The following is a 27185-nucleotide window of genomic DNA, read 5'->3' on the forward strand; positions in this document are numbered from 1 at the left end:
GGGCTTTGAACTATGGTGCATACATGATATCTACACAAAAATATAATATTTTACCCAAGGAGCCCCTTCTGGCCCCCAGTTATACAACATCACACCCTCTGTGTTCATGGAAGGAGAAAACGCATCCCTCCTCAACCCACAACCCTCGTCACCACCACTCGCCCCTTCCCATGCATGCACACCACGTCCTCCTGCTTCCTTCCAAGCCGTGCGGGTTTCCAATTCTAGTTTCTGATCCATGGCTTCGAGAATGCCATTTAATATTTATATTCGCAAAGGCACTTAAGTGAGAATATAGGCTTTCTTCTTAAGATTTTTTAAAGCACCACAGACTTTTATTCGGTTTTAGTAAGAATCCTACTTCAAAGAGCAGTTGACTTATTTTCTGTCAAGGTCACTTGGAAACAGCATGAGGCATCCTGCAGGACGGGTGCATGATTCCAGGGATGCCCTTCTAAGACGATTGCATTAACTTACCGAAATTGGGTGACTTGAACTGACTCAAAACCTTGGATACTCTTGTATGCTTCTTTAAGCTTTACAAAGAGAGCAAAGAGCAATATGTTGATCTTTGTTCCCACACAAGAAAGACATTTGAGCAAAAAATGGTCGCAGGCAATAAATAACCAACGGAAGCACCAAGAAAAGGAAAGAGATATGGTGAGAGGTAGTTGCATGTTGTAGAAATACATTTAAAATGATAGCAGAAAATGTACACACACACGCCTCCGTACACGCATATAATTTAATTTTGAGGTTGCTAATAAAGAATGCAGAACCAACTGCTTAGACTAGAGGATGGGTCGGGTGCCAGATAACATAATAAATTCACCCAAAATCTATTTTCTCCTTCCCCTAAATAAGCCATTGATTTCAATAGATGCTTAAACTGAATCTGCCTGCGGAGTGTTTGTGCATGTCTTCAGTTAGGACCACATCTAAACCACCATCCCAGGTAGAGGTAGTTTTATGTCACTTCATTATGAAGTCCAAAATTTTGGTCAGTAACCCTCTTTAGCCTCTAACAAGAGAGGCTTCTTTAAGGAACAAATCCCAAATGTTAACAATTGAGCTTAGATCATGAGAGCTTTCTTTTGACAAATAAAAATCAGAAAATAATCAAGACGGCTTGATTCACTTATCTTGTTATGAGAATAAGGTGTAACTTTGTGGCTGAAGACTTGCAAAGAATGAAGATAGTGGGAACTTTTATTCTCAAAATAGTGACATTACCTGCAGCCACAGATTCAATATCAGACCTGAGAATAAAGATCCTTAGTACTTAAAAAAAAAAAAGAAAAGAATCAAGATGGCTTGGTTTAATATTACCCTAACAAATGAGCAAAACTAAACACTAAAGAAATGGGAAGAAGTCAATTGCTTAATGCTCCTTGAAAGAAAATGTTCAAAGTACATCACTTGTGGGCAGAGTGATTAACTGCTATGTAATAACTCATTGAAAATGAAAAATTAAGAATATGTGTTAAATAAATATGTTGAATTGGAAACACCTGAACTTACGTTTAGGCAATGATTTCTTTTGTAATAAGTAGAAGGTGCTTACTTGAATTTCAATTCCAGTGGTATATTTGGAGTATATAGCAGAAGATGAATCCAAAAGATCTTTTGTAAATCTTTCATTAATTTTGAAAGTACCCCAAACCTCTATGGAAAATAAAAAGAAATTTACAAAGATAAAAATTACTCACTTGATATATTATAGCTTAAAATGACAGAAGTCTAATTCAGCCCATCTATTTGACACTGGTACTTCAACTCCTTTCTTTCTTCTTTTTTTTGTCAATTTCTTTTTATGATGAATGTTCACCTAAAGTAATATAGGAAGCATCCATAAAACCAGAATTCTCTTTTGTGGATTTGGAACATAATGGGAAAGTGCGATAATCAAGATGACCTTATAAGCAGGTAAATGAGTAGCCACTCACATGTGGTTATAAAAGGCAGTCACTTATCCCAGTCTAGGCCCTGAGCTTAAACATTGTCCCTATTTAAAAATTAAAAAAAAAAAAAAAAATCACTACTTGCTAACTCCAACTTACCCCTTGCTTACCCATCACTGGTGCTTTTCTCCTCTGGGACAGGTTATTCCCCACCTCTGGATGGACAAATCCTGTGTATCTTTCATTCAGGACTTAGTTAAATGTGCCTCTTTAGCAAGACCTTCCCTGGGCCCCAGATGAAAAGAGTCTTCCTCTCCTTTAAATTCTTACAGTACTTTATCCATACCTCCCTTCCAGCCTCTTCACCTACACATCTATCTGTGAACACACCTCATGAATGTGTGTCCCCACTCTACTTTGGGAATCGCCTTGTGAGTGTAATCCCTGTCTGATCCATCTTTGTATCCCCCAAAGATGGATCAGACTTGGACCACTTTTCAAAGTGTAGGCTTTCATCAAAATTTGTTGAAGAGGTCACATTGTCTTCTTTTATGTGTTAACAGCCTGGCCTCCCCAGGTAGCTTGCTAATTGATCGACAGCAAGATAAATGCCTCACGGTGACCTGCCAGAATTTGCCCCAGATCTGGGTATAAAGATGGTGTTTAATAAATATGTGTTACTTGAGGCAGGAAGGATTAGGAGTCTGGGATTAGCAGATGCCAACTATTATATACAGGATGGATAATCAACAGGTCCTATTGCATAGCACAGGGAACTGTATTCAATATCCTTTGATAACCCATAATGGAAAAGAATATGAAAAAGGATAGATAGATAGATAGGTAGGTAGATAGATAGATGTATATAAAACGGAGTCACTTTTCTGTACAGCAGAAATTAAACACAACATTGTAAATCAACTATACTTCAATCAAATTATTAAAATAAATAAATAAATAAGTGTTACCTTAACCTGAACTGCTGTGGTTCTGGGAAAGGGATCCAGGGAGACCCAGGAAAGCTGGGCTATTTCAGGTCCTCCTTCACTCTTTGCTCCACTCTACCAAAATCTGGAGCTTCAAGATAACTGGACTAGTCTTTGGGGACGTTTCTTAAAGTCCTTCAAGCTGTTGGAGCCCACGTCATGAGGCTCACCCCATCATCCACTGGACATCAACCTGAGTCAGCAGTAGCTCCCTCAGCGTCCACTGGCTCCTAAACTAGACTTCAACTTTTGTTTGGTTTTGGCAATTCGTTCAACACACATATTTGTTGGCAATTTACAGAATTTCTTTCAATGTAATCACTAGGCAACCCTCCCTGCCTGCACACCTCTAAATTTTTATTTTCTGGAAATTGATGTTGGCCAAAGAAGTAAACAGAAGGTGGGAAGAAAAACGTTATTTACACAAGCTGTTCCCCTACTTGGAATTTCAGGGAATCTCCCTAAATCTCAGAAGGATCGTAGAATTGTCGAGGTGAGCTGGAGGTACCTCCAGGCTGAACTAGCGCCCAAACATCAGCTCGCATTTCTGAATTTTCTGCACTTACGGAGCTCTCGCTGTGTCCAGCCAAGCCTAGCAGGGTACGTCATCACTGCCCTTCCAACTCCCTGTAAACACTGGCTCTTCTCTGGGAGGCAAAGAGAAACACTGGGGTACAGACCTGGTGGTCCTTCTCTCTCTGTCACATGTGGAGGTGGGAGTGGCCCCAGCTCCCCTCTTGGTATCCTTACACACTTACTTGTTCTCTCACAGAAATGGACACTCTGGGTGAGGTTGTTGAGATGACAATCACAGCTCTGGAGAGATCCCTCCGTGTGAAGGTAGCATTTCTGGGGATCAAGGCATGAGGGAGGAAACCAGGAGTAGCCGTCGTCACAGGCACAGCGCAGGACCCCGTTCTGGATGCCACAGTCTGCACAAAAAAACAGAGCTTGGTCTCACGGGACCTGGTTAATAAACTGGCTATGGTTGAGTTCTCATCTTTGGTTCTGATATAGAATCTGAACTGAAAGCTAGAGATATTTCTCTCCAAAAGCTGTAAGGATGAAAACAAGATGGAAACAAGTATGTTTAAGATTAAAGAAACGTCCCACTCGATAGATACTGAGGTTGGATCAGAAACCCAGCTAACATAACAATCAAGTGTCTGGGGCTAGCGTCCAAAAGAAGGATGTGTGCCCAGTCGGTACCACTCACATGGAGAAAGAAGCAGAAGAGGATATGTCGACCTGAGAGTTATTTAAAGGGTTCTAGATGGTATTTGTCCACTGTCTTATCGGAGGCTCCCATCCACCTAGCATCACTCCCCCAGAGTCCCTGTTAGCAATATGGCAAAGGCAGAGAAACCTTTTTGTTGAGAATCATGATGAAAAATTTTATTAACCAATCCTGTATGCTTGCATTGGACCTAAAACTCCTACTAAGAAACCTTTCCTTTACAATAGACAAAAAAAAAAAAAAAAAAAAATGCGGCAAAGTCACCACATACGGTTGTGAAAATATGCACAGTGGTGCGCCATAAATGGTTCTCAAACCTGATCATGTGCCAGAACCTTCTGGGAGGGGTCTCATCCCAAAGTGTATGATTCAGTAAGTCTGGAATGGAGCCAGGGATCTGCACTTCTTTTAAGTTCCCTGATGCTGCTGCTACTGTCGGTCTGGGTACCACACTCTGAGAACCCTTGCTTTAGATAAATCATTTAACTTCTCCTAACCCTATTGTGGTGGTCATTAGTGCTGTTGGCCAGATATCTTTTACAAGCATTTATGCTTTTCAGCCACAGATATTGGGGGGATGATTGATTCCCCAGCATAACCTAACCTCTCCCGACTCACACACCACCTTCCCCATTTCCACTCCCAGTTACCAGAGACTGACTCACACGTGGTGGCCTTTGCTCTGATAATCTTCACCGGCCCCAAAACAGGGCAAGGCTCCAAAAGCTTCAGAAAGTTCTTCACGTCTCTTTTCTCCTTGGAATCTCGATAGGCTACCTGAAGCAGCAGCTCGTATTCCTGGATTGGACCTAGAGAGAAAGAGAGACCGTTGAAGGCTTCTTTTCTCAGGCTGGGAGGGAGACACTGCAGAGCAAGTGACCTCGGAGCGCTTGTCAGATTCAGCCTGAGGGTCACGGACATGGCTTGGTCGCTTCCATTCATCCAGACATGGGCTAAAAATGAACATCCCGAGCAAAGCATCAGATGGTCTACAGGTGCCTAAGACACCTCTCTCCTCCGACTTCAGCCAGGCCAGCTGCTCCGTGCTTTCTGACGCACCCCAGCATCGCCCTCCTGACTTTATATACTTCTCAGGTCACATCCAGAGTCAAGTTTCGGGGTCAAGACTGAAGGGAGAAGAGGTGAGAAAGTCCTGGTCACTCTCCCCGCCTCCTCCCCCAGCTCTGGTCTCCTGGACGTATCTCTGATATAAAACCCCCAGTCCCCTCTTTCCTCTCCAAAGAGCCCTTCCTTCTCCTGTACAAATGTTCCACTAATTAGCTGAGTTTGATACTGAGATGAAATGCACAAGTAAAACCAAACCAAACCTTACTTGAGCCTTGATGCACCCTCACCTCCACCTTATCGTTTCTGAGCAGTACCTTTTGTTTCCCTAAGAAGAGACCATTAGGTGTTTTGGGCTGGGAGAGAAGAGGAATCGCACCCAGAATTCACTTGGGCACATTCACATGAAACTCTGTATGAAGTTCCATGGGGTCTCAAGATCCTCCCAAGGTCCTCTGTGGACCCCAGGTTAAGAATGTGAAGGGCCTCAGAGAAAAAGAGGCAAAAGGTGAATATCCTTTTTTCCTGGGTCTCATTTTGTGATCATCGGCAGTGAAACCTCTTAGAATCCCTTAGATCTCTCAGGACGGGACCATGCTTTCTACAGGCACAGGTGAGATGGGGAGCTTCTATGAGACTGTCCCATTTCTTAAGGGTCTGGGGGAGCTGGGAGATTTATAGGGAAGAAAAGCAGCTGGATCAATCCCTAGGCTTCTCAGAAGGAAATCCAGAAGCTGCAGCATGTCCCGGGACATTTACAGGAGTCTCCTGCCTGCTGTAGTTGCCACCAACTCACCCCTCCCCGCATCTCCTTAAGGCCGGAAACTCTGTCCCGGCCTTGGGAATTACTCCAAGGGATGTAAGCTAAGGGGAGGCCCAAGCAGGTAATAGGTGGGGAAGCGGGGAAAGATGAATGGCTCTGGTTCTGGAGCCAGACTGACTGGGCGTTGAATCCTGCCCCACCTACCCACCGGCCTTGTCTCACTATCTGTAAAATAAAGATGGCGATTGTACCTAACTCAGAGGATCTTTGTGAGGATTTAATTCATCTAACACACTTAGAATAGTGCATGGCACTGGTAACAGTTCAATGTATACGTGTGCTTTTACCTTTCCATGGCATTCCAAGTTGAAGCTCTGGTTTCATTTTCCCAAAGAATTGTAGCCTTGCTACAGCGTGGTAAGGTCTATGGCCCTATCAGCACATTGCTGGATGGCAGATTCATGGCACCGTAAAAAGGCTTTTGAGGACTGACCCAGGAACCTAACCACCATCTGTGTGTACCATTGTTTCCATGAGGAAATATATACAATGCTTGAAGCATCAGACCCGCAAATCAAATTTCAGACCACAACTCATTCCCAGACTGAAGTCTGTGCCATTCATTACATTATTGGGATCAAGGTGAAGAGGGAAAGGACGAGTATGGAGCAGCTACTGGCTGGTTATGGGACAGGATGCTATGCCTTTATTATATTATTTCATCCTCACAAAGAATTACTGTAATTACCGTTTTACGCATTTGAGGTATTTAATGATGTGCCAAAGATCATAAAACCCCTCAGGAGCACCCCTGGGATTTGAACCCTGCTCTCTGGGCTCCAGGGTGTGCTGTACCATGCTATCTGAGGGAGTCTCACCTAGAGGCTTTTTCTGATTCAAAATGAGTTCTTGCTTTGTTTTGATGCCATCATCACTCTGTTAAGAGAAAAAAAAGAAGAAGAAGAATTACAGCAAGCCTTGATCATATTGTATTTCATAAGGCCTCGTTGGATTTCCCAGATAAACTGAAATCATGGATCTAAAATGCAAGCCAGGGATGGTGGGGGAGGGGGGCAGAAAAGGACATCGCTGAGGCACCTTTTGAGCACAAACCTGAAGGAAGCAGGAAAGTGAGGATCCCTGAGAAAGAACTTCCCAGGAGGAGGAAGGAACAGGTGCAAAGGCCCTGGGATAAGAATATGCCTGGCACGTGAAGACCAGAGTAGCTAAGTGGAGTCGGGGGGGGGGGGGGGGCGGGGCAGGAAGTGACGTCAGAGTATCTCTGGGGAGGCAGGTCCTGTAGATCCTTCTGGGCTGTGGCAAGGGCTTAGCTTTTGCTTGAGTGGGATGGGAGCCTGCTGGAGAGTTCTGAACAGAGGAAAGATGTGCTCTGCTCCACTTTTTAGAAGGCTCAATCCTGCGGCCGTGTTGGGAATAGACAAGCACCGAAGCAATGAGAGCGTTTCAGGAGCTACCGAGATAATATAGGTGAGAGATGATGAAGGTGTGGATCAGGATGGTAGCCATGGAGTTGGTGAGAAGTGTTTGGATTCTGGATATATTTTAAAGAGAAAACCAGAAAAAAAGATCTAATGGTTTAGACGTGGATTATGAGAAGTGTCAAGCATAATAATAATTTTTCTGCTTAAGCAGCTGGAGAGACAGTGATACCACTTGCTGAGATGGGCAAGGAGAAGCAGGTTTGGTGAGAAAAAACCGAGAGTTTAATTCTGGACATATTAAGTTGAGGGGATATTGGCACCCAGCTGGAGATACCAAGTAGGTAGTAGATAGGTGAGTGTGGCATTCGGGGAACAGGTGTGAGAAGGAGACACAGATTTTGGAGTCATTGGCATGCAGAGAACATTAAAACCATGACCCCAGATGAAAGCATCAAGAAAGTGAGTAGAGTGTGGAGAGAAAGGAACCCTCCTACACTGTTGGTGGGAATGTAAACTGGTGCAGCCACTATGGAGAGCAGTATGGAGGTTCCTTAAAAAAACTAAAAATAGTGTTGCCATATGATCCTGCAATCCCACTCCTGGGCATACATCCAGAGGAAACTCCAATCTGAAAAGATACATACACCCCAATGTTCACAGCGGCACTATTTACAATAGCCAAGACATGGAAGCTAGCTAAGTGCCCATTGACAGATGAATGGATAAAGAAGATGTGGCATAGATGTGGAATATTACTCAGGCATATAAAAGAATGAAATAATGCCATTTGCAGCAACATGGATGGACCTAGAGATTATCATACTAAGGGAAGTGTGTCAGAAAGAGAAGGACAAATATCATATGATATCACTTATACGGGGAATCTAAAGCAATGATACAAACGAACTTACAAAACAGAAACAGACTCACAGACTTAGAGAACGGACTTATGGTCACCAGAGGGGACAGGGGCAGGTGGGGAGGGATAAATTAGGAGTTTGGGATTAACAGATACACACTACTATGTATAAAACAGATAAACAACAAGGACCTACTGTATAGCACAGGGAACTATACTCAAAGTCTTATAATAACCTATAATGGAAAGGAATCTGAAAAAGAATATATATATGTATACATATATATATGTATAACTGAGTCACTTTGCTGTATACCTGAAGCTAACACATTGTAAATTAACTATGTAAACTAAACTAAAATATGTAAATTATTATTTCAATTAAAAAAAGGTTATTGGGAAAAAAAAGGAAAGTGAGTATAGATAGGGAAGAGGCCAACAAGGACTGCTAATGTCGATCTATATGCTTTTCCTCCATCAAAGAGGCCATAGGAGAGGATGCGCTGAGTTAGAAAACATCTCCAGTATGGCTTAGTCCAAGATCCCGGTTTTTGCAGTCAGGTCCTCCAAGCTCCAAGACATGAAGTGACTCATCCAAGGCCACACAGCTAATGCTGGTATTGTTGAGACAAGAACCCAGCACTTTTGATGCCAAGTCTATGAAATTTTGTCACCGCAGTTGCCTAGAGAGTGACAGACGCTCAAAGTGCCAGAAGGACAGCGGGGAGGTGGTAGAGAAGAAAACGGGACGTACGCAAACTCACCCCCAGGAAGCCATTCCAGCCCTCGGTGATCATGAAGAAGGAGAAGAGCCAGGGCGTAGGAACTCTCATCTTCCCCTGGCCCCTCCTGCTTCTGGACAGGACAAGAACAGCTGGAGTCACAGTCTGTGACTAGACGTGTGCGCCATGCAAGGCTGAGGCACAAAAACAAGTCATTCAAGCCAACATTTTTAAATGCACACAGGGGTAAAGCCTAGCTGGGCTCATCAGAAGCCCTGAGCATATGGTTATATTTTTCCACCAGAGACAACATCACTTCCACTCCCACTGCAGAACTAGTGAATTTTCCTCTTTACAAACCTACTAGAAAATTTCTCCAGAACTCTCTTCTACGTTTAAGTTTGATCTAAGTGATCAAATTTGACTCAACACAGGCTATCTTAAAATCATGGCTTGCTTCTACTTTGTAGTTGGGTGCATTTAACATCCAGCCTTTTATATTTCACTGAGGTTTTCTTTTCATCTCAGTAAAGACAGGCATTCAAATAACCAAGGACCCTAGAACCATTAATATAAAGATAGACTCTGAGTATTTCAGCATAAAAATAATAGTGAACCAATCCAGCAAATTTCCTTGTTCATAGTTCATGTAATCAGCAACCAACTGTGCTCAAGTTCATGGGTATCTTAGAATAACTTAGACAAAACTCAGCCCATAGTCATGGTCACAAGATTTAATCATTTACACACAGGTTATTTGGTGGCAATGAAAAAAATCACGAGTTAGAACTGTTCTGTCCAATGTAGTAGCCACCAGCCACATGTGACAGTCTAATTTTAATTAGAATAAATTTAATTTTAATTAGAATAAAATGGAATGAAAAACTCAATTTTCAGTCATACTAGCCACATTTCAAGTGCTCAGTAAACACATTGGCTAGTGGTTACCCCGTTAGGCAGTGTAGACACAGAACACTTTCATCATTGCCAAAAATTTTATTGGGCATGGAATATTACTCAGCCTTTAAAAAGAAAAAAAAATTCCGTCCCGTGCTATGATCATGGATGACCCCTAAGGGCGTTATGTTAAATGACATAAGCCAATCACAAAATGGCAAGTACTATATGATTCCACTTATATGAGGATCTAAAGAAGTCAGACTCATAGAAATAGACAGAAGAATGCAGTTGCCAGGGGCTGGGAGGAGGGGGTAGAGGGGAGTTGTTATTCAGTGGGTATAGAGTTTCCATTTTGCCCAAAGGAAAAGTTCTAGAAATCTGTGGTACAACAGTGTAAAAGTATTTAACACTGCTGAACTTTACACTTAAAAACGGCTAAGATGGTACGTTGTATGTTGTGTGGGGTTTTGTTAACAAAAATTTTTTTTAAAGTTTTATTGGCCAGTATTGACAGAACATGAAGGAATACTTCCCTGTGGCCTTCCTCATAGTTGATGTGGTTAGCAACAAATTGTCCTCAAGTTCATGGTTATCTCAGAATAATTTAGACAAAAGTCCGTAGTCATGGTCATAAAATTCCCTTTCTCTTTACATCTCCATAGGAAAAGATGAAGAGCTATGATTCCCAAGCTCAATAACCCACCATTGGAATAAGTGCCTGGGGACAGCAGCACAGAAGCCCAGGGTTGGTTCTCCAGCCCTTACCTTGCTTCCCGGGTGCACTTTAAACTTCATACACGCCTTGCCATCCCAACAGTGCGGCCTCAGGCTTTGCTCTCTGACCTACAAGAAAAGAGAACAGCTGGGAAAGGATGGAGTGAGAGGTGGAGATTAGCAGATGTAAGCTTTTACATATAGAATAGATAACAACAAGGTCCTACTGTATAGCACAGGGGACTGTATTCAATGTCCTGGAATAAACCATAATGGAAAACAATATTTTTAAAAAGAATGTATATATACATATAACTGAATCACTTTGCTGTACAGCAGAAATTAATACAACATTGTAAGTCAACTATACTTCAATTTAAAAAAATATTGATTAGAAAAGAGAAAAGGCATTAGAGACAGGGTAACGACTCCCACAGATGTGGCCTACATGTCAGCAGAGATTCTTTCTAGGGCTTTCTAGGGCAGCATGAAAAATAAACCATGAGACACATACCCGTTTTTTATTTACCTTCTCCCCTTAGTGAATGGTCCTCGCGTGCTCCCATCCACCTGCCTGCCAAGACTCCCCCAAAATCGACTGCTTTAACGTTCTTTGGGCAGCTGTCCAGTCTCCAGATCATTCTTCCCCATCTTCCTTCCCAAAACCTGCTCTGAGTCCTATTTGCTCTGGTCTGTGCTTTCTGCATTCCAAAAGTGAGGGATGTTTGTCTCTGGAGTGGTGTTTTTCAAATATTTTTGACCCCATAGAAAGGAACATATTTTATAACACGAGGATATAGATACACACATAATAAAATGTGTATATATCTGTATTATGTATATATATATATATATATATATATATACACTCACATATAATGAAAATTTTATATCTATGTAAAATAACTGAACAGTTTTGTGAAATAGAACTTCTTTTTCTGTGCCCTTTGGATATTTTCTATTTGTTTTTATTTATATATTTGTTTGTTTGTTTATTGGTGAACTGCCACGTCCTGCTAAATTTATTTCCCAGTACCCTCCTGGAGTGCAGCCACATTGCAGACGGAGCTTGTGCTCTTTCCAGCCCCTTTCCCAATTTTCCTCCACTTCCAGGGACAATTTTTAACATGATCTACCCTCTCTCTTGTGCCAGGGCCTGCTTCCAAACAGGAGGCCTGGGCCTCATATGGCTCTTTCTCTCCATCTCTCTCTCTTTGAAAAATCTCTTTCTCACATGTAGCATTCAGGCCTGAGGCTGCAAACCCACCGTGAGGAGGCCTGGGTGACAGCTCCAAGCGTGTGAGGAAACTCTCTCATCCTCTCAGCCTGTTAATTCTCTCTTCTTCCTACACTGGAGGGTGGAGCCTGGGCTGTCTCCTTGGACTGGCTAGAAATGGTCAACTGGAACTTATAATCAGGGTTTCAGACCAGTGATTCCCAATCACTGGTCTATAGGCCAGTCATGAATAGCCGGACTATGAAAAAGGGGGAGGAGCTGGGAAGGAGACAAGGAAACACTTAGGGGCTCGTTTGAAAATAATGGTGCCCCTATCCCACAGTAAGCCTACTAAATCTTATGCAGATCAGGCACAGCCATGCGCGTTATTGAAGCCTCGCAAATGGGCTTCCCTGGTGGCGCAGTGGTTGAGAGTCCGCCTGCCGATGCAGGGGACACGGGCTCGTGCCCCGGTCCGGGAAGATCCCACATGCCGCGGAGCGGCTGGGCCCGTGAGCCATGGCCACTGAGCCTGCGCGTCCAGAGCCTGTGCTCTGCAACGAGAGAGGCCACAACAGTGAGAGGCCCGCACACTGCAAAAAAAAAAGCTTCGCGAGTGAGGCTGACCCCCAGACAGCTTTGAGAGCTGTTATTCTAGACTGCTTCTAGCAGAGGGAAAAAGAGTTCTGCCCTGAGGCTAATACTGTGATTTGAATTCTCCTCTGGGATTTGGGACCAAACGTCAAATTTATCAAAATGTTTTCTTTGCTTCCTTGGTGCACTCAGCTCCCTCTGGGGTAGGGTTGGAAGATTGACTTTCAGATAAATAACAAATAATGTTTTAGTGTAAGTATGTGCCACACAATATTTGGGACACTATTCATTGTCCAGAATTACAGCTGTTTTTCTGAAATTCAAATTTAACTGGGCCGTATTTGACAACTAATCAAAAGGAGGAAAATCGTTATCTCCAGGTGCATGGGTCAAAACAGGCTCTGTGGCTAGCCTGCAAAGGCTTCAGGTCCTGGCGTTTGTCAACCGGACTCCTTTTGACATTTTTTTAGGCTTTCTATGCCTCGGTTTGCTCGTCTATAAGATGGGGAAAGTCGTATCTAATTCAGAGGTTCTTCGGAGAATTGAATGAGTAATTGAATATAGAGGACTCAGAACAACGCCTGACAGGCGGTGAGCCTCAATGATTGATAGCTGCTAATATTAGTACGACTAGCGTTTCAATCTCACCACCAGTTTTTGTAGTTACTTGTTGGATTGTGTCAGAATTTGACTTCAATCTGAGGCAAATTAACTGATCAAATAAAAGGTGCTCCTGGGTTGATAGCTAGCACTGTGTAAATGGAGGGATTCCAGCTCGGAGGTAGTAAAAATACATTTTTACGGTAACTTAGTTATCTGACTCTAAAGAGGGTCAAGAAATACTGTGTGTGTGTGTGTGTGTGTGTGTGTGTGTGTGTGTGTGTGTGTTGAGGTGTAATCTTAAATCCAACTTGACTTTGCCTTCACTAGAGGCAAACCCCGTGGTATTTTCAGCACGTCCCTTCTGAACTGGAAGGGTCCTGATTATTTAAAAAAAAATTCTCAGAATCCATGTTCCCTTGCCACAGATGAGAAGCTGTTTTTGTCATCAGAGTGTGTGTGCTTGTTTACAACACACGTCTCTCTGTGCGGCTGGGGGCCAGCGATGCCTGACCTACAGCTGTGTTGGCCCGGGTGTCCATGGGAGGCCCTGGCATCCATGGGAAGACTTGGCCGTGGTGGGACTCCCCTCACTTCCTTGAATTCATTCAAGTGAATTCATTCCTGATAATCCCTGTCCTTCAGTTTTTAGAGAACAATCATTAGAATTTGCTATTACGCCTCTGGAGACGGCCGCCCATTGTCTCCTCAATCTTCCAGTTATGTATTTATGGATCCAAATATCATTTATTTATATCAACAGCTGTCTCCTTATCAACAGTGGTGCTTCACCAGCACTGCTCTCACATACATTTTCCAGCATTTTTAGTAACATTCTATTCTTAGGCAGAGTTAAACTCTTGGGCTGTTTTCCTGGCATCAATATGTATGGGATTATGTTTCTTCCTCTATAAATAGAAGAATTCCCAGTAGAACTGTCACCCTCCTCTCTGCCTTGGACTCACATGTGCACACATGCATCACACACACACACACACACACACACACACAAATGGAAAGAACAGATCTCCAGCTGGGATCTGAAAGAAATCAGGATTCAAATAGAACTGATTAATAGGCAGAGGACCTTTAAAATCTCGGTTTTATTTTACGTCTTATTTTATAAGTTTTTGGTCACATTTTCATTGGGATCTGCCTTTGTATGGGAGTTCTTGGGCCATTTGCCTTTGAGAAGAGTTTCTTTGCATTCCTTTCAGTAGGCAGATATGGTAAAGACAGGTGGGGATATAGGTGGGAGACAGAAAAGATAACCAATGTCATATATGGAAAAATGTTTGGTGGTTTGGGACTTTTTATGAGCTAGACCAACTTCTTTTGGAAGGACTATGAAGTTATTTAAAAGTTAAAAGTTCAATGAGTGTCTGTATAAACATGTGTTCCCAGTAAAGTTTAAAACACATATTTTATATTGCAGTATGTTTTTAGCGTGTTCACGTTGAATAAACTTAGTGGGAAACGACCTAGATGAATTAGACCCTAACTTCAGCATTGTCCCTTATCTGCTAGAAGTCGTGAAAGTTAAAAAGAAAACTTGCTGGACTCAGTTTCCTTTTCTATAAAGTAAGGAAGAAAATAGGGTGCGCTCAGATCTGTTCACATTCAGATTCCATTATTATATGCCCATTTCCCAGTTTCTATTTGCATATGTAATTGTTCTTTTCATTAGTGTCTGTCAGTCATCAAATCTGAGTCTAGAAAGATGAAACTGTTTTTACTGGACTCTGTTCCTGTGTCCTCCTCATACGGCTTATTATCATTCCTGAACATCTTTTGAGATGGGCTGAGAACCTGATAAGAATTAAGCCCTTCCGTTGAGAATAGCGGTAGGTTTTTTAAGAACTACGGAGTTGTAAGGCTGGAAGGGACAAAAGGAATTACTTAGCTAAGTTGTCCCTTTCCTTGCAACACTTTACCAATCCGCTAAACTTTGATTTGTCCAATCACTTGTGTATCGAGAGCCTTGTGTATTGAGCGCCTCCAATTTCCCAGGCAGGGTGTTCGTGCCACCCACTTGGGGAAACTCCAAGAGCCATGATCAGACCTACTTTTGAAAACAACTGCTGGGTTGCTGGGGTATCTCTGTTCCCTATTTAAACTCTCTGATGTTTCACTGAATGGATCTGCCTTCAGAGTCCAGTTTGTGACCATGCCTCTTATCTGATTCTTTCCCATCCAAAAATTGAGATACATTTCTGACGAGGCCTTCTGTCCTTTGCCACGAATTGGAACTTCAGCTAGAGAGCATTTCTCCTGTTGCTGGTGCTGTCAGCCTAGCTCAGCTGTCTGCTCCCTCCTCACAAGGATTCTGGTTTTTTTAAATTCATTTATCTCTGCTTTGTTTCTTAGAAGAGATACAGAATGACTCATCGTTCTTAGCTCATCACCCAATACTGCTTTGGGTGTACTGGTTGAGTTTATCACTCACAGACAAGTCTAGCTCAATTCTGTTGTAAAAAGCCTGACTGCCAGCCTCAAGGGTTGGCTCTATTCCAACCCCCTGTAACTGAGGATTTGCTCCTGTCACTCATGGTTCAGTAGAACACAAGTTACCACCAAGCCCTTAAAGCATGATTAATGGCATTCTAGAAAAGGTGCCAAGCTCTTTCTTCAGCCAAGACTTCAGCTTAGCAAGTGGGGACCCAGCCTTCCTGGAATCCCCAGGTCATTGTTTCCCATCTTCCCCACTCGAATTTGCTTACTGTCAATCAGTAAAGCCCAGAGAATTTGACCTTCCTCTTGGACTTTTTGCTTGAAAAATGTACCAGAACCGCACTCAAGGGCGGGGATATTTACATAAGAAGAAATAGGATAATTCTTTCTAATTTACAAAGTACTTTCATATGTATTGCTTTGATTATTGGGCAATTAAGTGGGAATTATTTGGGTTTTACACTTGTGTAAAATGAGAAGGGTAAACCTAAATTCTAAATAAAAAGAACGTATTGACTATTTCCTTAAGTTTCTCTCCCCAAGGAACTTGTTATTTCTCTCGGACTCTGGACCCAGCTCGTTTTGTTGCTTAGGCCATGATTTTAATAGAGTCACAATTATTAACATGATCCCCATCCGAGTTCCTGACAATTAAGCTTTCTTTGTTCAGGAAAAAGAAGAATATATGTTTCAAAGCTATCCTCCTAACAACGTGAGTGCCACCAGTGTCCAAGGAAACTCGGCTCTTCAAGGGAGAAAACACAATTCACCAGGCCTACTGGAAAGAACCTACAGAACGGGCTTTGTGGGGTCTTCACGGGTGAAAGGTCAGATTAAAGATGCTACAAACTGTTCTTGCATGATCTATTTTTAAATAAGAGTGAAACAATATCTGACTTTTCATTCAGTGCTCACACTGCTAAACCTCAATTATTTCAAATCTACCAAAAAACACTCATTCTTTAAGCTTCCCTAAGCATATTAAGTGTTTTCATCCTAATTTCCTAATAAGTAAAAGCACATTTTCCAATGATATTCCCCAAATGATTTTTCTAGAAATAAAGCCAGTGGCCTGGCATTCTACCTATCCTGCAAATACCATGCCAATCCACATTCAAAAACCTTCTGGGCTTCACGTCATGTACAGACGAAAATCTAACACATTATCATGGCAAATTTGTTATTTAGACTCCTATAATCTGCCTCAAATGTTCCTTCTGTTAACCTTCTTCTTGTGCATCTTTAACTCAACATTTTGAGTTTTGATAGACATGGCCAAATGGCCCTCCTAATTTGTACCCATTTACAGTCCCTGGTAAGGTGTAGAAATGCCTGTTTCATCACACTGGCCCCAACATCTTTATAATATTTGCCAAACTGATAGGCAAATATTTATCTAATTGCTTTAATTTTTATGCCTTTGATTATTAATAAAATTAAGCATTTTTCAGATGTTTATTGGTCATTTATATATATTTTTTTCCGGCTTGACTATTTAAGTCATTGTCCAAAGTGTTTCTATTGGAATGTTCACCTATTTCTTAAGAACTGCTTCTAGGAGCTCATCATAGCATGGATATCAGCTCTTTGTCACTCGTGTTATAAATATGTGCTCATCATTTGTCTCTGGTCTTTAACTTTTTATGTTGTCCTGTTCAGCACAAAAGTTTAAGACATTCATCAATGAATGTCTCTGTCAATCCTTTCCATTATGGATTTTAAACTGGGGTCATGCTAAGAATTTTTTTTCTATAAAAAGATGGTAAACATATCCTCCTATATTATCTTCTAACACTTCTTTCAGTGAGTTAGTTCATTTGTTTGTTATATACTTTAAAATTCTCAGTCCTTCTGGAGTTATTTTAGGTTCCGGTATAAAATAGGGGTTTATTTCATTTTCCTCCAAATGAATAACCAGTCATGCTAACTACATTTCTTGACTAAACCATTCTTTATCAAGACCACCTGTAAAATTCTTTATCACTTTTAAAGGCGCACATGGTCATATAATAAAATTCTAACCTAAATATTTTTTAAATTCTATGATGTCTGTGTCTTTTCTTTTGCTAGTTACTTGCTTAATTGGCATCTTGGTTGATGATGTAGAAGAGTGTTATATGCCTAAGAAATACGTTGTTCTCTTCTTAGAAATAATTAGCCCGATTCTCTTAAGAGATGAAGCACAGGAATGTGTTTAAGCAAAATTAGGCTAACGTACAAACACAAGTGTGAAAAGTCATCATGGAAAATATAATCTGCTTAATACAAAACCTCTTTACCCGAAACTTTGCAGATGTGGATCTGTTCTGTTGTGACAAAGCTGTCCTAACACCACAAATTTAGAGTAAATGCCTGCTTATCCCTAATAATAAAGGAATTCTTGTGATCAGGTTTTTAAAAACTTTGTCTTATGAGAAAGAAGCAAGTGATAAGGAAATTATCTTCAAGACTTCACTTAAAGTCTTTAGTTTAAAAGACTTTCTTTAAAACAAAACAAAACACTAGAGTTTCCATGGTTTGTGAGCCTCTGGGGATTAAAGACTGACATTCTCACTGAGGACCCAGAGACACGATGAAGACCAGATGACCTTCATCAACAAGATTTAACTATATTTTGCACGTTTTAGGGCTGCATACCTCATGGCTGTTCACCTCTGCATTTTATTCATTTAACTGACTGTGCATGGGAAATTTACTATAATTCTAGGAAATGCCAGGGCACTTTCACACTTATTAATTCTTATGGATCTTTGGCCTCAACATGCCAGAGCCCAGGTTTTCATCTGCCGTTGAACTGGAGCCTTGATGAGATTATCCGTGGCTTGCTGGGGCCGGGGTGGGGGGTGGGGGGTAAGAAGCCCCACCCCACCCCCACCCCCACCCCCACCCCACCTGCCTCCCCACCCAGTTCTGTGTACTACAGTGGTGGAATTCAGCAAGGCTAGAACCAGCTGGGCATGGGAGAGAGGATGATATTCTAGATCTTTTGCACCATCCCTCCAGGTTTCTAAGATTATTTTCATAGCCATCAAGACCGTGTATCCAGTCCAGAACTACGGAGACCTTGACATCCTGTGAGCACATCTCTGCTCAAACACACTCTATGTAGCTATGGGTATTCCCTGCCAAAGACCTTTAGAAAGAGAACAAGGCAGACCATTTTGAAAGTGGCAGAGACATACGTTTAGATTGGGTAGGACGTGGTTTCTTAAGGAGCGGCTGTAAGCAAAACTGTGAATTCAGTGACACTGTCCTAGGGATGCCATCCCTCTACTTTCTGGGTCGTTCACCCTGGGGACACACTGCTGCCACTGCTCGTGTCCTTCCGTATCCTGTACCCTCTTGCTTCATCCAGTTCACACTTGCTCCCAGCCAAGCTGCTAAAAAATGTCACTGACACCCTAGTTTGAATGAATGTGTTCATTGACTTTTTCTAGGAGGATATCTGTATCCCTTTAATTGTGGAATGAATGACACCAGAGGGCACATGGATGCCAAAGTATTGTGCTCGCCTAACCCCCAGCACCACAAGAGATAAACCCTGTGATGGGAACCCTGTCCTTACTTTTAAAAAGGAATAAGGAAATACACTGTCTTTTTAGAGAAGCAAGACACATGTGCCTTTGAGGCCTGTCGGCAACAATTTCCATCAACTTGTGGTCATGCACAGAATAAGAGTGTTTGAAAGTCAAGTTTCTAAGACTCAACACAGACAGGCTCTCTTTTTTTTTTTTTTTTTTGCGGTACGCGGGCCTCTCACTGTTGTGGCCTCTCCCGTTGCAGAGCACAGGCTCCGGACGCGCAGGCTCAGCGGCCATGGCTCACGGGCCCAGCCGCTCCGCGGCACGTGGGATCTTCCCGGACCGGGGCACGAACCCGCGTCCCCTGCATCGGCAGGCGGACTCTCAACCACTGCGCCGCCAGGGAAGCCCCAGGCTCTCATTTTAACACTTCATGCTCATGGCTATCATTTTGCAAATCAAGTGACCAGAATAAGGAAAGCTAAATAATTTGCTCAAGATTATGTTCCTTGTTAATGGTTGAATAAAGTACTATATGTGGCTACATAATATACAATCCTTTTGAATTTGGGTTATGGTTGAATAATTAATAGTGGTTTTATTAAGAACATAACAAAAGGTTTGTGCTAATTAATACTCTGATAAATCATAGAATGTACTTTTATCTATTTTTGTTTCTTCTCTTGTCTCTGTAATTTCCAGCCTATGTGTGTTATTATCAGGTTTAGTTTAATGGACTTCTCCATGGAAATGCCAAAGTCATCATTTTTCCACATTTCTCCACCCTGACCTTCTTCCTATACATCCTTTGGTAACTTCTCATTATTTAGTATCTGGCCTGGATGGATTACATAGAAGATCAGGTTTGCATAAATTAATTCTTCATGAAAAAGAAGAAAAGGGAAAAGAAAAATGACTAATTTTCAAGGACTGTCAGAAAATATAGTGTATCACTTTATATTTATTTGGGGAGGGAGCAGAGGAAAGGATTAAAAGGGTCAGTTTGTGGATTTTTTAGAGTCTAGGGAAGGAGTTAAATTGGGAAGCACTTCCTGGAAATATACCAATTAGGTCAAAGCTTAAACTAATTCATCTTAAAGTGAAAATAAACTTGATCTTATCAAGAATACTTTTATTTCAAGAGATGGCTAGGGGAAATCTATGACTAATTCATGGAAGCCGCGAGATTGACGTTTTTAACAATTACCCTTGGCCAAGCCTTCTTTATTCCAGTCAATCCATTTCCCAGGCACACCCCCAAGAATAGGGGTTACCGTGTTGCAATCGACAGAGAGAAGGCTGTTCTTTGAGTCAGCAAACCTCTAGTCTGAGACTCACCAAACATCTCGATTTATATAATTACCGAGAAGCTGAACTCTGTCGTATCTGCTCATTGTTTTTTCCACTCTCTGTTCCTTTAGTTACCCTTCTTTAGGAAATGGGTTATTGAAATCAGAGTTTTCCCCATGCGGAGGGGAAAAATCATCTCAGATTAACAGGTAATAAGGATGATAGTAAGACACATTCTAAGGAATCAAATCACAGCTTTGAGGCTTACCTGTGATTCCTCTCTTCACATCACAGCCCCAGGGAGCCCTTCCTCTGGTGTAACCGTGGCTCAATCACTTCTTGTTCTGTTTGGAAAGATAATCGTAATATCTGAGCCACAGGGGCTCGCTGGCAGGTGTACAGGCCACTGATTCACCAGCAACTCCTGCAGCAACGTTGCTGCCCAGTAGGCAGACAAGCCCAGACACACCCCCTTCAAGAAGGAAGAGAGAAATACCTTTATGTTGACTCTCCCTCCCACTTAATTCCCTAACAGGCCTGGTAACAGGAAAGAGCTCAGAGCCCAAGACCTAATGATTCTCCCAGCACACAGAAATCACAGAAGGAAAATGGGAGAAAAATGCTCTAGGGGAATGCAGGATACTTCTGTCCTAGATTCACGTGTCACACGATGCCACTCTGTCAAGCTTTCACATCCAGCCTCTGGACACCCAGGGCCATAGCCCATAAAGCAGAAGGAATGTAGCCTTTCATGCATAAATTTCAGCTGGGGAGAGGTAGGTCGTTCCAGTGAGGTATGGGGAGAGGTAGATATCATTTTTCCTTTTCCCACTTTCTCACTCAAGGCTGAAGAATCAACCTGCTACTTTCCCAGACAAAGGTACCTTGGACTTTTGGGTGGAATACTATATAATGGAGGTGGGCAAAAGAGAGCAACGGCGTCCACGCCCGGGTCAAATGCTTTCGGTATATTCTTTGTCCTTAGAAAACCTTGTGCTAAACCTTACTAACTTCTTTTCATTAGTTTCTTTCTAAGGAGTCATCTGATTTGAAAGCTGACACTCCACATTTACCAATGACTTGAGGTAGTTGACACTTTAAACCACTCTATAACTTACAAATGATTTGAGGCGGCTTACAATATTAATGCATAAAATTACATTAGAATAGAAATAAAGAAATATAAACGTTCTATACATAAACTATATGTATGTACATGAACTATAAAAAGGGGAAACTATAAGAGTGGAGAGTCACAGGAATAGTGACGTAGACATAGAGAACAGACATGTGGACATGGTCGGGGGGGAGGGTGGGATGAACTGGGAGATTAGGTTTGACGTAAATACGCTACCATATGTAAAACAGATAGCTAGTGGGAACCTGCTGTACAGCACAGGGAGCTCAGCTTGGTGCTCTGTGATGACCTAGATGGGTGGGATGGTGGGGGGAGAGAGAAGTCCAAAAGGGAGGGGATATGGGTATACATATAGCTGATTCACTTGATTGTATAGCAGAAACTAACACAACATTGTAAAGCAATTTTACTCCAATAAAATAAAAAAAGAGTAGGGAATCAACTAAGAAAAAGAATGTAAATAAAAACCTAGGAGGTAGTTACAGTGTTTTGTAAATTTAAAATGTAACTCTAGGGACAGAGCTTCCTAGCAATGAAAAGAGGAAGCTAGTCAGATACATTTTTCTTATTATCAGAAAAGAGGAAGCATCCATTTTCTCAGGAAGGACAAAATGGTCTTCGGGGCACTAAAACCTAACAGAAGTCTCTCTCTCTCTCTCTCTTTTTTTTTTTTTTTTTTTAGAGTGAACAATATTCCCAATATATTAGGGTCTATATTTTCATTTTGAATACCTTTAGTGCCAATCAGGCCTAAACTCAATGTGACCCTCTTGTTTCCAACACCATCTGGGCCACTTGGTCCTCATCCTGTCTCTTCATGACCAGGTCTGGATCTGGTCCAGTGGAAGAGCTGTCAAGAGAACAAAGCCATTCTGACAATCTCCAATAGTTCAAGGGCATCAACCATCTCTCCTGTGTCCCCCACCAGCCTGGGTGGAATAAAGCTGATCTCATCATTTAGTCAAGTTAATTCCTTTCTCCTCATGTGCTTTTTCTGCAGGATTCTGCCTGTTTTCGGGATCCACCAATGGTACGTGGAGACCAAATTTCCATTCAATACGAAGGGTCGAGGACTTCTAGAACTATATAGTCTTACTCAGTTGATCCAATGTCTAACATCCTAGGATTAGACGCCATGTTTTCAGTTCAGTGCTGCCCTTTTCCTATTGTCTGTATGAAAATGCAGGAGCTTGTAGGAACATATAAGTCACTGACATCTCAGTGGGAATGTGTCTCTAAAATGGACTAATAATTTATTAATTACTTAGGGAGAAAGTAGCTATGGAATTGGGTGGTGGGCGAGGGGGAGGGGTAAGGAAACAGCAGAAGAGCAGACCAAGTGGCCGACCAGTGTGGAGCTCAGCGTGGTGAGGGCTGGCAGCTCGTACGGCAGCTCTGTTATTCACTTCCAGCTCTTTTTGTCATGAAGCCCAGCAGCTTCCTAGGGGCTGGTGTATAGCTCTCAGAACCAAAGGGACCCCTATAGTGTCTTCTTATATCAAAACCATTCAGCAGATACTAGAAAGTTAGGCAACCAATAAACATCAGTGATTTCATGAGTCATTGATTTTGGTGAAACCCTGAATTCAAATAAATGTATGTGTTTAATAGTTAATTCCATATTTTATAGAAGGAGATCATAGTATGCCCAGTATTTCGGTTGTTTCACAAAGAGGGTTACCGATGACTCACCACCAAGACATTTAATCACCCCTTCCAGCTTCCTCCTAATAATGTGCTAACACACGCAATGCTGAATTTTTCATTATTTCCTGGTTAGGGGATGGGGCTCCCCCATCACTGCAGAGGACAAAGACCAAAAGGAAGAAGCATGCTTTGAGCCTTGTGGTGGCATTGTGACATGTCTTTGTTATGAGCCCAAGAAGAGCCACCTTCTGCGAAGGCAGAGCTGAGCAAGTGTTGCTGCTCTGGTGTGATGGCAATGCTCCTTCTGCCCCCAAATCTCACCCACTAACCTACGAAGCAGAAACAAAGTTGTTCACCTGAGGGTACAAAGGTGGCTAAACCAATGCGTTTTGGTCCATCTGGTCAACCTGACATTTTTTTTTCCTCTGTTGAACTTGACCACAGAGCTTCCTTGGCGAGTCTGCGTCTAGCATCCTGCAAACGCCAAAGAAGAACAAGAAGAAAGACCGGGGGCTGAGGAAGAGCTTCAGGCCTCCTAACTCCATCTGTTTGTTTTGGTCTGATGGCTTGGTTTCCCAGCAAAAGAGTAAGCAGCAACAAGACTGAGGCCTAGGAGAAAGGAAATAACAAACAGAATCGTGTTACTGGAACTAGTCATCTAACTCTTATGACCTCAGCAATCTTTCCCTGAGTGACGGCTGTGGGTTTGAGACAATATCTGAATTTGATCAGCAGGTGGACCTGCGAAGGACATGTACCCACTCTGAGGAGTGTCCTTTCATCAGAAGTGCTCGGTATCCTTTGCGTTTGGTCTTTGAGAAGCTCTGATCCAGGGACTGCAAACACAGAGGGCCACATTGAATGACATGGTGATTCAAGGGAGGGATAGGTCCTGAACTGTTTCCAGTGGCTTTATTCCATAATTGTGAAAGGGTTAAATGCAATTTTTAAAATTCAGGTATAATTAGAAAGAAAAACTGAAAGGAGGGCTTCCCTGGTGGCGCAGTGGTTGAGGGTCCGCCTGCCGATGCGGCAGACGCGGGTACGTGCCCCGGTCTGGGAAGATCCCACGTGCCGCGGAGCGTCTGGGCCCGTGAGCCATGGCCGCTGAGCCTGCGTGTCTGAAGCCTGTGCTCCGCAAAGGGAGAGGCCACAACAGTGAGAGGCCTGCGTACCGAAAACAAAAACAAAAACAAAAAACAACTGAAAGGAGAAGTAAAGGGGGGGGGGAGTTGACTGTAAAATGTAAATTACAGTGAGTAATATGGTAAGTCTTACAGATATGGTAAAACAATCAAAACTGATGTAGTCTCAATGGTGGGCCAGGACACTAACACAAGCTGACTTCAAACTCTGTTTTCTGAACCTACACTCCATTGCTTCTCTAAGACAGAAGAGAAATGCAAAGAGAAGTGTCAAACACTTGCAAAATAACCAAAGAAAAGATAAAGGCGAGGCTATGTCTCAGGTGCTAATGAGACACAGCGTTCTTACCATCTGAACCTTCCATAATAAGTCAGAAAGCCACCAGAGCCCCATAGAATCCACAGTTCCATTTTATTCAAGTAGCTTCAAGTATCATTAAATTCAAGGCCCTGGGTGCATTTAACAGGGTTGGGCAATCTTCCGTCCATTGCCCTTAATCAGTTCAGAATGTACTGTGTTTGAATGCCAGAGGTAACACTGAGAAGAGAAAGCCATGGGCTATAAAAGTATTGAGCTTTTTTTTACCCCTTACTCTGCCTGTCTTTAAAATGCGAATTATAGAGCACTAAAAAAAGAAAGGGATTTCCATGGCAGTCCGGTGGTTAGGACTAGGTGCTTTTACTGCCAGGGCCCAGATTTGATCCCTGGTCAGGGAACTAAGATTCTTCAGGCTGCGTGGGTGTGGCCAAAATAAGAAAAAGAAGAAGAAGATAAGAATTATACAGCACCAAGCATTCCACCTTTCCAAGCTCAGCAGGCCCTCACTGGGCACACGAAAGACACGACCACAGGCACCAACATATCCCCTGTGTTCACGTGATGCTCAGGAATTCAGATGAGCATCTGGGCAGCCTCAGTGGGGAAGTTTGTCCTGATACAGCTTACAAGAATTCTGCTTTTACTACACAGGTTCTAGAGTCCCAGACCCTTAACAGTAAGATGCATTTCTCCACCAGCCGAAAGCAGCAGAGAAAAGTAACACCAACAAGACTTGTGGAGAACACTCATGAATCTGCTGGATTAGAGGCTAAAACCCAACAGACTGTCATTCAGTGCCCCCAAGGGTACATTCCTGTGGATAAAAAATTCTCCCAGAACAAAATAAATCTGATTCCATCCCTAGGCACTTTTTCTTTGATATTGTGGCTGTCTTCAGCTTCTTCAAGAGGACAAACATATGTAGAAGATGTGGCCTGAGATTAAGGCATTCTTTTTTACTTAAGTATTGTTTCTTTTTAGCAAACCACAAGTTGAACCCAGGGCTCCAGAATGTCTTTTAAGCAAAGCGAGACATCTAGTGGCCAAGATTCACAACGTGGAAGAGGCCACCTGTACACAAAATCGGGTACAAAAGTTCAGCTTGCCATGAGTGCACTGGGGGACTTGGGGGGTTGGGGGGAGGTAACCTCTGAGAACCTGAGCTACTTTGTCCAAATATTTGGCAGGGATTCTATTTGCAGTGGAGTTCATTCATTTATCTACTTATTCATTCAACATACGTTCATATGAAATGTCTACTAGGTACAAGATACTGTGCTAGGCCCTGGGGATCTCAAAATCTATAAATATTTCTAACTTTATAACTTAATAGAAAGGCTTGAGTTTAATAGAAAAACTAGGCCACCAACAATCAATTAAAATCCTTTGTGATACAGGCTGACCACACTATGGCTGCCCCTAGAAGAGGCACTTAAATGAATCTTTGAGGGTAAGAGGAAAACATGTCTAAACCACAGGTCTCAAACTGGCACCCTGAGGGCTCCATCTGGCTCACAGATGTGTTTGCTTGGCCCAGGCAATGTTTTTAAAACTCTGAATTAGTTGTTAACATTTAAACATCCAGGGATTTCACATGAAAATCCAGATTTCAGCTTCTTTTGAAAAATGGGCAGGTCTGACAATACTGTTTCCATATTTCTGCCTTGGTGACATTTAACTGAAGCTGAGCAGAGACTGTCCATGTTCCTGTTGCTTTCTTTCATCACAGCAAAGAATTTAATTAGTTCAATGAATTTTTGGTAGATTTTACATGAACGAGGTACAAAACTCAAAATTACAAAAATATATTCATTGGAAAATTAATCTTCTACAACTCTTGTTCCACAGCTCACAGATCATCATCTACAAAAACACCCACCCTCACCAGTTAGGTATTGTATAAATATGTATCCCTCCCTAGCAACTTACACCAGAATCAATTTCATCTGGGTTAAAAATGTTAAAACAAAATATGGAACTATAAAGATACCAGAAGGAAACAAGGAGTTGTTGCTCTTATATCCATTCATTTGTTGATTTAATGAGAAAACCCTTCCAAAGTGAAACCATAACCCAGAACGACAAAGAGAAACAATTGGTATTTGACTATATAAAAAGGTGTGGGAGGGGATTCTTCACGGCAAAAACCACAAAAAACAGCATCCAAATATAAATAATTACTTGGAGAAATATTTTCAATGTATGTCATAAGTGAGTCTTTTATTGACTATGTAAATAGTTCTTATAAATCTATAAGAAAAAGTTATGTCTGTTGAAATAACTTTCTGGGCCCAAAATGCATCCACTTCCGCCTGGAGTGCCACAGCAGCAAACTCAAACTTGGGTGACTTCTGTGTCCTTGTAAATACTCCACTTGACGTGAAATGCAGTCTATTCTGTTAGCCAAACACCAAGCCAGCTCCGGGATCTACCCTTATTTCCTTGTTCTTTTTCACCCCAAACAAGGTAGACTCTGCAGCCCCAGTCAATCAGATAGGTTTTCTTTTTTCCTCTTCCTCATTCCTTATTCTTTACCTATAAAAGCTTCCTGCCTTCTACCCCATTTTGCACCTCTCCGAATGGAGACTGTCTACTTCATGAATTGTTAAATAAAGCTTGTTTGGATCAACTAAATTGTCTTCTTTAACCATTGTTAATACAACCAAAGAGAGAAA

The 27185-nt window shown here is 42.1% G+C and overlaps 1 protein-coding gene across 3 annotated transcripts in view; it reads right to left on the reverse strand.

Moving 5' to 3' along the window:
• ADGRF1 (adhesion G protein-coupled receptor F1) overlaps window positions 1-20864 on the reverse strand; it is a 36550-nt gene extending 15686 nt beyond the window's left edge. The window contains exons 1-9 of one of the 3 annotated variants that reach the window (XM_032650299.1): window positions 20758-20864; window positions 20530-20605; window positions 10641-10718; window positions 9018-9169; window positions 6831-6888; window positions 4790-4933; window positions 3646-3819; window positions 1565-1665; window positions 478-536 (exon numbers count right to left, since the gene is read on the reverse strand). In XM_032650299.1, the coding sequence (XP_032506190.1) occupies window positions 478-536; window positions 1565-1665; window positions 3646-3819; window positions 4790-4933; window positions 6831-6888; window positions 9018-9086 (605 nt within the window). In that variant the 5' untranslated portion in view covers window positions 9087-9169; window positions 10641-10718; window positions 20530-20605; window positions 20758-20864. Of the gene's footprint in view, window positions 1-477; window positions 537-1564; window positions 1666-3645; window positions 3820-4789; window positions 4934-6830; window positions 6889-9017; window positions 9170-10640; window positions 10719-20529; window positions 20678-20757 lie in introns of those variants that run through there. The other 2 variants (XM_032650300.1, XM_032650298.1) reach the window with 2 other exon arrangements.
• Window positions 20865-27185: the final 6321 nt, after the last annotated feature.

Source organism: Phocoena sinus, chromosome 11 (genome assembly GCF_008692025.1).
Source record: "Phocoena sinus isolate mPhoSin1 chromosome 11, mPhoSin1.pri, whole genome shotgun sequence".
NCBI lineage: Eukaryota > Metazoa > Chordata > Mammalia > Artiodactyla > Phocoenidae > Phocoena > Phocoena sinus.